General features: G+C 41.2%; 1 protein-coding gene across 4 annotated transcripts in view; it reads left to right on the top strand.

Moving 5' to 3' along the window:
• The window catches only part of PRKCA (protein kinase C alpha), a 133,453-nt gene extending 121,264 nt beyond the window's left edge, over positions 1-12,189 (top strand). For all 4 annotated transcript variants that reach the window (XM_030461893.1, XM_030461892.1, XM_030461894.1 and 1 more), the window contains 4 exons: positions 3,851-3,931; positions 5,303-5,410; positions 7,705-7,845; positions 10,137-12,189. In XM_030461893.1, coding sequence (XP_030317753.1) covers positions 3,851-3,931; positions 5,303-5,410; positions 7,705-7,845; positions 10,137-10,301 — 495 coding nt within the window. In that variant the 3' untranslated portion in view covers positions 10,302-12,189. The remainder of the gene's footprint in view (positions 1-3,850; positions 3,932-5,302; positions 5,411-7,704; positions 7,846-10,136) is intronic.
• The last annotated feature ends 282 nt before the right edge of the window (positions 12,190-12,471 follow it).

Genomic DNA, 12,471 nt, shown 5'->3' on the forward strand with positions numbered 1-12,471 from the left:
CCTGTACTCAGCACTGGTGAGGCCACACCTCGAGTACTGTGTCCAGTTCTGGGCCCCTCAGTTTAAGAAGGATGTAGAGGTCCTGGAACAGGTCCAAAGGAGGGCAACCAGGCTGGTGAAGGGACTCGAGCACAGGCCCTATGAGGAGAGGCTGAGAGAGCTGGGGCTGTTCAGCCTGAAGAAGAGGAGGCTCAGGGGAGACCTCATTGCTGTCTACAACTACCTGAAAGGAGGCTGTAGCGAGGTGGGAACTGGACTCTTTTCACAGACGACCTTCAACAAGACAAGAGGACACAGTCTTAAGTTGTGCCAGGGGAGGTTTAGGTTAGATATTAGAAAGAATTTCTTCACGGAGAGGGTGATCAGGCTATGGAATGGACTGCCCGGTGAGGTGGTAGATTCTCCGTCCCTGGAGACATCTAAAAAGAGCCTGGATGTGGCACTCAGTGCCATGGTCTAGCAACTGCTCCGGTGGGTCAAGGGTTGGACTAGATGATCTCTGAGGTCCCTTCCAACCCGGCTAATTCTATGATTCTATGATTCTATACTTGTGCTGCATTCAAGCCACTGAAAATCAGATTTAAACATGAATCTAAATTACAGTGAGACCTAAATGAAAATTTGGTCGTGAGAAACCCAGTTCTGCTTTAAAGCACTGGGCTAAACAAGAGTTAAGATACTTTTTTTTTTAGCCTGGATATGATTTGTATTTCAATAGTTTAGGTATAAAACATGATAAACAAGCACATGTGGTGATTTGGAAGTGATTCAAATATATGAATATTAAAATCTGGTATTTGTGCATACTGAGCTCTCAAGAGCCTTGATTTGTTTGGCTGGAAATCCAATGCAAGAGGCTGAAGCCTCATCTAAGACACTTCTTGTTTCTCTGAGTGCTGGGCAGGAGGCAGTTCTGGCTGGAACATTTCTGGATGTAATTGAATGTTTGTTGGAGTATGGGAGATTTATACACAACCAAGTAAATTAGTGTTTGAGGTGAATTTTGTCATCTCAGGGACATTGGAATGAAAAATAGTTTGGGCTTTTTTTTTTCCAGTTGCTATTTCATGCTCTTCAGAGTAAAATATTGTGTCTTACAGAACCTAGTTTGTTCTCAAATTAATGTTGCTTGCAGCAGGAAATCAGAACAACCAGAGCAGTATTTCATTTGCTCCTGTCACAACAGAATTGAAGCCAATATTGCAAATTAAATAGTGTCCTGTCTGTGACAACAGTTTTGTGCCAGTTCATACCAAAGAACATGTTGTCAGTGCCAAAATGCTCAATATGGGTCAATGTTGGACTTACTTATTTTGCTTTATTGGGAAATTTCATATAGAGAAATCAACCTTTTACCCAAACCTTCAGTAACTGGAGGGGAATTCTGTTGTATTAGAAATTAATTTTCTTTGTTTTATTTTTAAGCTGGTTGATTTTCTTTTCTTTTTGAAAGCATTCTTGTGACTGACATCTTACTAAGTCTGCAGTAGACTTCAAAGGAAGGTTCATGTTTTGCTCACAGGAGCATTTCACCATCTTTCCATGGGCTGAAATTGGTCAATTTATAAGAGATGATAATGAAGATGAATCTGCCCAGTACCATTCCCTGCTGGGTGGAAAGAAAGGAGCTAAATCTGAAGCTGCTGAAGGGATCTGGAGCAGGGTGGCTCTCTGCACTCCAGCAGGCACATAGGGAATTAATTCTTTCCATCAGCATTTGGGACATCATGGAATAATGACCATGGGGAGGGGATGAAGGAGCTCGTGCTATCCCCATCCAAACTGTCCCCAGACATGGTTCAGAGAGAAGGGGACATCTCAAACACAGAGTCCTTCATAGCTGGAGGAGGGGGCAGCTCTTAAATTAGAAGCACAGAACTACCCTGGCTGCTCTCTGGGTCTGCTCTGCATCTGTGGTAAGGCAGGGGTCATATTAATACCTCCCTTTTTGGGGTAAAAGACCCCAAAATTTGCACATGCAACCAGGATTCTCCTGGCAGCAGCTGCCAGGCAGCCAGGAGGAGTTTGGGATGAGGAGGAAACTATTGAAAATACAAAATTCAGAACTTGCTGACTTGGTACCAGTTCATGTTTGAGTGAATACTGAAAACTCCTCTGCTCCCTCCCACATGTGATTCCTTCCTTGAAGGGAGCCTTCCTTCCTTCCTTCCTTCCTCTCATTTCCATTTGCCAGTTAATGCTGTGAATTATCCCCACATCACAAGCTCCCATCTCCTGTTGGAGAGGGGTTGAGGATTATATGATTTATCCTTTCCTCTGTGGAAAGGCCAGAATTTTTTCTGGATAAAATCTTGAAAGTGCTTCATCTTTTAAGCAGTAACACTGATTCCTCCACTCCTCTGGGAGCTTACTGGTGGCAGGCATTAAAGTGAGAGTAACCCAGTATGCCAACCACTATTATATTCAATTAATACCCCAAATATATATTTTAAAACCATACTACTCCTAAAAGACAAGAAATAAAATTGCCTTTATGTGAGACCTTCCAGCTGAGAACCTCTGGTTGTGTAACATAGATTTCAAAGTGCAATTGGTTTTGAAATCTTTTGCTTAGAAACACTGCAGTAATTTTTAATTCTTGGGCTGTTCTTATCCCAGAAAAAAAATATATATTCATATAGAGACTGTGATTCTGTTTAGTGGCCAAGCAGTCCTGCTTTACTGACCTGCTGACCCTGAGAAACTCCAAAACTTGCTGCTTCAACTTCTCTGTCAGACAACTAAAAAAAAAATTGAATATGAGATGTGTGGTTTTCTTGGCAACTTGTTTCCTAGGGAATAAAAATCCATGCAAAATCCACTTGTACAGGAGCAGTGGGGTTGGGGCCTCTGATGCTGCCTTTGTGCTGAGAGTGGCTTGGACCTTCTGCATCCCTTCCCTATTCCCAGCTCCCTTCATATTGACTTAAAGGGAAATCTGAGTGAACATCTGCACCTCCAAACTCCTCTCTGGCATGCCCAAATGCATCTCTTCAATAAATTAATGCTGAGCACTGAAAAAGCCTCAATTAGAGAAAATGAGGCAGGAGGGGACCTGCCTGCTGCTGCCTCCTGCAGCCTTCCCATGTGTCACAGCTCAGTTTGTGCTGCTCTGTGAGTCAGATGTGAACCCAGAGGATGCGAAATATTTGACATTTCCATGAGGCTGAGCAGCAGAACCTCCTTTCTTTTTGGTGTGCCTGGTGTCTAGCTGAAAACTGGGAGTATGGGAAAATGTAACTGAGCTTTTCAGGCTTTTGCTCGTTTCTCAGAGTTGTATTCCTTTTATGGGAGAGTAAAATACAAATAAAGAAAAGAAAAAAAGGAAAAAGGAAAGGAAAGGAAAGGAAAGGAAAGGAAAGGAAAGGAAAGGAAAGGAAAGGAAAGGAAAGGAAAGGAAAGGAAAGGAAAGGAAAGGAAAGGAAAGGAAAGGAAAGGAAAGGAAAGGAAAGGAAAGGAAAGGAAAGGAAAGGAAAGGAGAAAACGAGGGCTTAATTCTTGCTAAATCTGCAAATTGTTACTCTCATGATTCAAGTTTTTACACAAATGGGTGAATAACATTTTTGCCCTGTCTCCTACATTGTTCTGTTGCATCTTTGCCTTCAAACCCCCATCCTAAGAGCCACATTTCCCAAGATGTTTGAGTACAAAAAGACACAGGCAGGTTGAGATTGCCATTTCCCAAACAATCCAACTCCCACTGCATCCAAAGTTTAGCTGGAAGGAGGGTTACAGGCTTGGCTTGCTGGGTTTTTCCAGGGAAATTTGTTCCTCTCTGTGTGTTGCTATTTATCTAACAGCTCACAGGGGTTTTTTCTTTGTTGTTTTATGTGTGTGTGTGATTATACAGATTATTGCTTACCAGCCCTATGGAAAATCTGTGGATTGGTGGGCATATGGAGTGCTGCTCTATGAGATGTTGGCTGGCCAGGTAAGAGTCACCCTCCTGTGGACCTCCTGCCTCTCCAACCCCTATTTGGAGGTTCCCAAGAGGACCAGACCCTTAGGGAACACTCCTGAGGCTTTTCAGACTGCTGTTAGCTCCTTGTCCTCTTGAGTGACTCCACTGAGAAGGTTTTCAACTCTTTGTATTGCACCCACACATTCAAGCACAGCCTTTGAATCCAGCCCCTTTGTGCTGTAACAGTGTTATAAATAACCTGAATGGGAGACACTTGGGCAGGAAAATGGATGTCAAATGGAAGAAATATAATTTGGTAGCTTGAAACCCCAGGGAAACATAATAAGGGTGTGTGGATGCTCTGCATTGCCATTAAGTCAGGAGAATGCAGGGTTTGGGTTGTATGTCCTGGGGGTAAAGTTTGAGGCTCACCACTTGCAATCTGCTCAGTTGCAGCCCCCTTGTTCTGTACACTTAATGAAAACCTTCTCTCTGACTCACTCCTGTAGAAAAGCAACACTCAGCTGCACTTAATGACCTGTAACCACCAACTTAAAGGAATTCTATTACTCTTCAGTTGGAAAAGATTTCCATAATTTGCTTTCAGTGAGTGTTAGCTAAAGGCTTGCATTTCCTAAGGATTAAACCTTACATTTTTAACAAATGCCTTTAATATTTTTCTCAACTAAATTCCAGAGAACATTTCTTCAAGTTTTTAAAGTGTAGCAGCTGCAGATATTAATGTGTACAGGCTGCATATTAGGCACCAAAATGCTTGTGAGAAAATACAATTTGCCATTAGCTGAGTCTCACACAGTGCCCAGATCCTGGGGACTCATCCCTGGACACTTTCCTCATCCCCTCTGTTTAAAAATAAAATGCATCCCTGTGGCAGCTTTTCCATCACAGAATGTAAAGCCATATCTTATAAAACAAGCTGCAGTTTAACTGGAATTAAGTGAGGAATGGAACCTTAGCACAAGATAACTGAAAGTTACAGTCTCCAGGCTTTGCCCTGTGAAGTATTTTGGCTGTCTCTGATGCCCAGCAGCTTTAAAAACTGATCAAAGATAACCAAGAAGATAATCTTGCATGCATTTCATTAATCTGGCTGCAATGCTGGAATAGAAATTAACTTTTCTCCTCAATTTCTACCTGAGGATGATAAACACTAAACTCCTGGGTCTGCAGGTCCCCGGGATGCAGGTGCCTGGAGTTTGATGTGTTCCTGGGCAAGGATCACTGCTGGGTTCTGATCTTTCTGAGCATTAGTGGTTGACTGGCAAGTTCCTGGGCTGGATGCACCTTTGTTCTGACAACCCATTTCATAAAAGTAAAGAATGAAAATAATAATGAAACCAAAATCAATGAGTTACTTACCTGTGATTAATTTTTCCACAGCCTCCTTTTGATGGAGAAGATGAAGATGAACTTTTCCAGTCCATAATGGAGCATAATGTTTCCTATCCAAAATCCCTGTCCAAAGAAGCTGTCTCCATCTGCAAGGGGGTGAGATAGATGTTTCTTCATCATTAAGTTCTTTTTTGGCAATCCTTGTGAATAACTAAATTTCCCTGGCACTGATATGGCCCTCTGGTATTTTTAAAGTGCAGCTTTTGTCAGGCTGTGCTAAGCTGTGTTGTCATAAAGTGCTCATCTCTTGGTGTCACTGGGAAGTACTCAACTCATCCCTCCTGTGCTGCCTTGTTTTGGGGTAAGAACAAATGTCAGAACCAGTAGCTGCCAAATCCAAAGCAGAATTTATCAACAGGATGATGGTGGGAAAGTTCCTCACCCTGGGCAGCACAACCCTCAGCAGGGTGAGATTTCTCAGCTTTGACAAATACCAGAGTTCCTAAGAATCATTTTTAAATGTAGGTAAAGATGAGTTTATATGAAAATCATTTGTATTGAGGAACCTGTGGGGAAATCTTGACCCAGTGGTGATCAGAGTGGCCTAAAGCATAACTCAGATTCTAAGGTTTGGTTTGGTTTTGAGAAAAGGAATAGATTTCACTTCAGGGGATTAACTCAGGTAAAGAGAATTCATATGACTTTCCTTTGCCTCTGTGTGATTCCCTGGAGTCCTGTCAGCCTTTTCCAAACCACCAGCTATCTATAAAGCACTATTCAAGGTCTGACTTGATAAAATATCACTGCACTTTGCTAATTTGGAATTTACTTTCTCTCCTTTGCAGCCCTCTACAAGGTATTGCACATGAGCTGTATATTAATCTCTTAAGGAAAACCATCAAGTTTTTTTTTATTTAAACAAAAGCTGTTTAGAACAAAAAGGTAAAAGGAAAAACCAGTCTAATTTTTGGAACCTTGAGGTAATTCCCAAGGTCCCAGCTCTGCTGCTCACTGGGGTTGTGCTGGGTGCTTGCACAAAGCAGGCTCAGGAAGCCCCTCTCACCCTGACATATTCATCCTCTGTGTTAAACCAGCAAATTAATCCTGAATCCAGGGAGCTTTACACAGCAGCAAAGTCAAGATGAGAAAGCTGCTGAGCCTTGCAGGCAGCAGAGCTCAGCAGTCTTGGGGCTGCACAGCACTGCAGGAGATGGAGGCTCCTGGATGTGGATGTGGAATTGTCTGCCTGGCCCCTGTTCTACTGGCACAGGGTTTGGTGATTTGTTGCTAAATGCACCAGCTTCAGAAAGAAAAATCAGAAAGAATTAGAGAAAATCAGAAAGAATTAGAGAAAATCAGAAAGAATTACAGAATGAACTACTGAAATAGTTTTCTTATATTTTCTGGCCTTTCTGTATTATTATATAAATATCTGTAGATATTCACATTTTTACATTTTCTTACATATTCTTATATCACCTCCTGTTAAAGCAAGGAGAATAGGAAAGGTCACAAAAATGGGAAAAGCACTGATAAGCTTCAAGCAAGGTGTGATTCCATACCCAGAGCACAACCAACGTCCCAAAGTCTTCTTGGAGTCCTTTTGATTTGAGCTCCCAAATTGGAATCTGATCCACTTAACATTTGGAGGAAGACTAAAGCACTACAGCTGAGGTTTTTTAAAGATGTGTTAGGGTATCACTCCCAGCAGGATGTTAATCATATATAATTTCTAAAAGAGCTTTAAAAAATCCCCAAAATACTGGAACTGGGAGTTGAAAGCTGCACTGCTCAGTTCCTAGGATACTTACCAAGTGAGAGGATTTTGAGGAGCTTCTTAATTAGGGAGCCTATGGCTGTTTCCAAGCATGCAATGCTGGTGGTTTCAATGTTTTTTTTTCCCCAGATCTGCTTAGACTGTGCAGCTGGGTATGGTATTGACCAAGATGTCATTAAGGATGCAAAGGAGAAAAAGCAGATTAGATATTGTCAGCTGGGTGCCAAGAAATTGTAGGCTCTGTAATGAGATGTCTTGAACATGCCCAGAAAAAATGAACACAGGAGGGGGGGTGTACTTCATACAGCTTTAGTATAGTGGAATTTATTAAGTTTAATTGATTGTTGAGGTAGGGCAGAAGGTGTTCTGGAGATTGGTGAGACTGAGCTGAAAGACCAAAGGTGAAATCCCAGAGTGAGTTTTAACCAAGAGGATGACACAGCTCCCAGGGCACCCTCACCTCCAGCCCAACCTCTGCCCCAGGGGAAAAGTTGCAATCCTTGATTTTCCTGCTGGCTCCAGTGAACAAACAAGAAAACTAATCTCCAAAAAAAAAAAAAAAAAAGGAACTTGCATTTTCAGCAGAGGAGTGAGAGCATCACAATCTGGGGCAAATCTGTCTCCCTTTCATTCCAACATTAAATTTAACCATTCTCTGTCCTCTTCCTAATAGCTAATGACAAAACATCCTGCCAAACGCCTTGGCTGTGGTCTGGAAGGTGAAAGAGACATCAGGGAACATGCTTTCTTCAGGAGGATTGACTGGGAAAAACTGGAAAACAGAGAGATTCAGCCACCTTTCAAACCTAAAGTGGTGAGTGAGGTGCCAAGAACTTCCCCTGCTCCATGGGTGTGCAGTTGTGCTTTCCCTTGGAGTGAGATTAATGCTGGCTTGATGGGGCTGCAAATCTGGGACACTTCTAAAATGCAGCAATTTGAAAATCTGGGACACTTCTAAAATTGAGCAATTTGATCATGGCAAACCAGTCTGTAATTCTGCTCATGTTTTGGCATAACCCAGTGTGCTCTGTTCCTTGGAAAAAAGCCTCTGGGTGGTTGAGGTCCTGACTGGATGGTCACACACTGCCTGAGAAGTTGAAAACAGGGAAAATTGGCATATTCACATTACTTGAGAGCTCTGGGTAATAAGCAGGGCTCCCAGCTGTCATCTAAAGTCAATGATTAGAGGTATCTGAATTTCTGGGGTGAATTTGCTCCCCAGCAGGCAAGGCAGCACAGTGTGTGTGTTCCCTACAGTAACATTGACTGAATTTGCAAGAATAATCCCTGAATCATATTTAATTTTTGTTAGGAGTTTGCATACATGTGTCTGTAGGAAGATATTAGAAATCCAAGCAGGTGAAAGCTTTCTCTTTGCTGTTGAGACCTGTTTGCAGAAGAGAATTTGAAGAGCTGTGTTGGTATATACAGCATTTCCTTAGAATGGAGGGTGCAGGCAAGGACAAGGATTTGCAAGCAAGAACACAGGTTTTCAGGAACTGAAAGCTGGAAATTGCTGTGTCCTAACACTGAAACTTTCTTCTCTTTTTATATTTCTAACTGAGCTGCAGGCACAGGACTGCTGCTCTGTACACCCATTTATTTACTGACACAAACACACTAGTGTGGAACACAAACTGATTTACAGGGAGGGCCCTACCTGATAGCAGAGTATATTTCTCTTCTTTTTGTTTACAAAAGGCTTTTTCACATCACCAGGAGGAGTGTTGCATGCCCAGAAGAGTCTGTTTTTTGCTAGGGGAAGTCCCCCTTTTCCTACAGGGTGGTTTTTGCATGCAGGGAAGGCTGTAAGAAGATGGTGCAGCCAACCCTACCCAGGTGGTGCCCAGAGACCTGCACCTGTTTAAACCATGTTTTCTGGCAGATTTTCAGGTTATTTGATTTGCATTTAAAGGTGATCACAAAGCAAACTTGCCTTCACATCTGGAAGCTTTATTAGCTCAGGAACCGAGTTAAAATTCACACCAGTGTGAAGGGGCTAAAAGCATCAAGTGTGGTCTGGTCCCATCACAGCAGGTTCCAGGGCAGATCTTGGCTCCTGTTTAGAGCAGCTGTGCTCTATCTCCACAGTTATCATGACCTGGTTTGTTCATACAGACTGTTAAAATGCTCCAAAATCTATTCACATGGAGCCTATCATTCCCAGATGAAAATAAAATCCAAGCCTCATACATGGTCTATGTATAACTCATCTATTGTCATTGATTATTCTGTTTGTATGGATGCTGGAAAAAAAAAAAATAACCAACACCAAAGCCTTGGCCTGGTTGATATAGATGTATTTATAGGCTTTGTTTGGGGTGGATATTTTTTAAGAAAGCTTTTCTAGGTGCATCTACTCTGGGCAGGCATCTTCCTGCACATGGTTCTCACTCCAACACAGAGCTGCAGATTTTGGGTCAGGAGCTGCTTGGTTTAAATAACGTGTTCTCATCCAGACTGACTTTTCCCAGGCTATAGGTGTAGGCTGATCATTTGGCAAGATTTTACCTCTATTTGTGAGTAAAGGAGCTCTAAGAGTCCCAGATTTTCAGTTCTGCACTAACACTCACAAGAGCAAAGCTGCTCTTTGATGGGAAGGCAAATAGGTAATTGAAGATGCTAATTAATTGGGAAATTATTATATTTGCACCCAAAAAAATACCCAGCCTACTGTAGAAGGTGAAGGAAACAGAGACTAACACAAAACTTCAGTTTTGCATCAGAAAGGTTTTAGGAGGAATGAAATTACTTGACAGATAAAGTATCTCTTGCCAATACATGAACATCAAAATATTTTCTTTCTCCTTTTTTATCCCAGTAATTCTGCATATTTAAGCCTCTTTACCTTGTCACCTCATGCTGATGGATGGAAACTTTCCTGACTGATTTTCATCACAATTCATCTATTAAAACTTCTCTCTTTGCCTGGGAATATCTGAAAAGAAAAATTTCTCTTAACTACTCATAAGGAACGAGGAATTAGTTGAGGAAATGAGCCCTATATGTACCCTGAAAAATCTGCAAAAAAAAGAAAAGGAACTGGCAATATATTGCTGATGTTTTTTTCACCCTTCTTTTCTGCTTTTCTTTTTTTTCTTGCAGTGTGGCAAAGGTGCTGAAAACTTTGATAAATTCTTCACACGAGGACAGCCAGTGTTGACACCTCCAGACCAGCTGGTCATAGCTAACATAGACCAAACAGATTTTGAAGGGTTCTCTTATGTCAACCCCCAGTTTGTACACCCCCTTGTAGAAAATGTAGCATGAGATGGCAGAGCAGGACCCAATCCCGTGGTGGGGAAGGGTCCTTAACCCTACAATTTTTAGGCTTTTGCCTTGTCGATTCCATTTGGGCCTGGAAGTTGTAGGGTTAGCAAGTGTAAGGCAGGGGAAAGGCCACTGATTGAGGATTCTGGCTTTATGAGAGTGATGTTGTCTTAAGGGGGGAGAAATTCAGGTACGGTGCCCACTTACTCTTCTAGAAGTCACCACTGATTCCTCTGAACTTCCCCATTTTTTGGTACGTTGGATATTTTTCTAACTTCCCACTCTCCTTTCGCTCCCTTTTTTCCACTCTGCTGGGTTGGAAATGCTCTAACTCGTGCTCTGAAATCAAAAAACCCACCTGGGATATTTGGGGCTTGGATGCTGGGAGGTGGGAACGTTGGGGACCGCTCCTCTTCCTGGTGGCATCAGGGACACGAGCAGCACCAGAGACTGAAACAGCAGCACCAGGGAGGAGAGAGGCCCCAAAAATGGTTGAAAGTGTTTGAAAAATGGGACAGGAACAAGTTGGGAGTGGGTGGAAGAGGGGGAAAAAATCAAATTAGACCCTGAGGCTTCATGAACTGATCCCAAAAGTTGAAACCCACGGGAGCGGTGGCCGATCCCTGGGATCTTTGCTGAGTAGCATGTGATAAACTCAAGGGTGAAATTCTGTCTTTAATAATAATAATAATAATAATAATAATAATAGTAATAATTTTAATAATATTTTTGTGAATTTTAATCTCCATGAGATTATTCTGTGATCCAGGGTGCCACTGTTTGTTCAGTTAATTTAATTTACACCACGCCTCCCGTTGACTCTTAAACCAGTTCTACTACCAATGTTTTACTCTGGAATTTGTTAACCTGGAATGTCAATCAAAAACTGTGTTCTCTTAAATCTTCTTTTCACTTGTTTATTTATAGTCTGCAGAATAGGGCAGTCAATTGAAGAAAGCATAATTACACTAAATTAACAAAAAACACAGCCCCAAGTATTTTGATTTCTCCAGAACAACTCATGAAAATCAAGTGAGATTTTGACTTAAAATAATTAGGTTTGCTTCCCAAAACCTCGGGCTGTGGAAGCACCTCCAACTCGTTTTATTGGTAGAAAGAAATTTAATACATTTTCCATATGCTCCATGCAATGAATGTTGCATGTTTAGTAATAACTCTTAATAATAAGGGTTAATAATAAGCAGATCTGTATTACTGACATAATCCTCTCAAGCATAAGGAGTATGATAAAAATTTTATAAAACAAATCGTGCTTTACTTGTGAAAGTTCTTGTTCTGAATGACATCATTTCAAGTCAGCTAAATGTTTTATTGCTATTGTTTGGGTTTTTACTTTTGGTTTGGGATATTGTTATCAGCTTCGGGTATAAAACCTCTTTTTTTAAAAGTAGATCAACTTTTAAACTCTAATTGCTACCTGCAGGTTTTATACAAGGTTCTCTTAGGCTTTTGTTTCACGTCTGCTTCTTACTTACAGAAAAGGAAATAGACTTTATTTGCAATGATGAACCCTGTAATTAATGCAATCTTCTCCTCTCCTATCACTTAGAGACAAAATTTTGATATTTCCTCTTACAACTTAGAGATTCATTCAAATATCAGTGTAAAAAAGAAAAAAAAAAGCAGATTTTGATTTTGTTACAGGATGTAAAATAGTAGTCAGTGCATTTTCCTTTGGTTTTTTTTGCCTTCTGCCCTGTTGCTCTTGGCAGCCAGGGGCACTTTGTGTCTGTCTGATGTGCATGATGATGCCAGAAGCATGAAGTCTCTGTTGCTGCATGCAGACTGATTACAGTTTTTTCCAGCATGTAAACATATTTAAAAAAAAAAAAAAAAAAAGTAAGATATTTGCCATAAAACACTTAAAATTTATACTAGAATATGTAACTGGGGGGGGGTGGGAGGGAAATTCACTTTCAAATCATCTCTTAGGACAAGAAAATGTGGAACCTGTGCCAAAGATTCTCTTAGGAAGATCCAGACCTGGAATTTGGTAGCCAAGGGGATGGGTTTGGCATTGAGCAACTCAGAAGAATTCAGCCTGAAAAAAAAAAAAAAAAAACAGAACTCAAATTTAAAAAAAAAAAAGCATTTTAGGAGGAAAACTTCTCAGCTATTCTGTGTCCGAGATGTTAATGGCCAGTTCTGG

This window comes from Calypte anna, chromosome 18 (genome assembly GCF_003957555.1).
Source record: "Calypte anna isolate BGI_N300 chromosome 18, bCalAnn1_v1.p, whole genome shotgun sequence".
Classification (NCBI taxonomy): domain Eukaryota; kingdom Metazoa; phylum Chordata; class Aves; order Apodiformes; family Trochilidae; genus Calypte; species Calypte anna.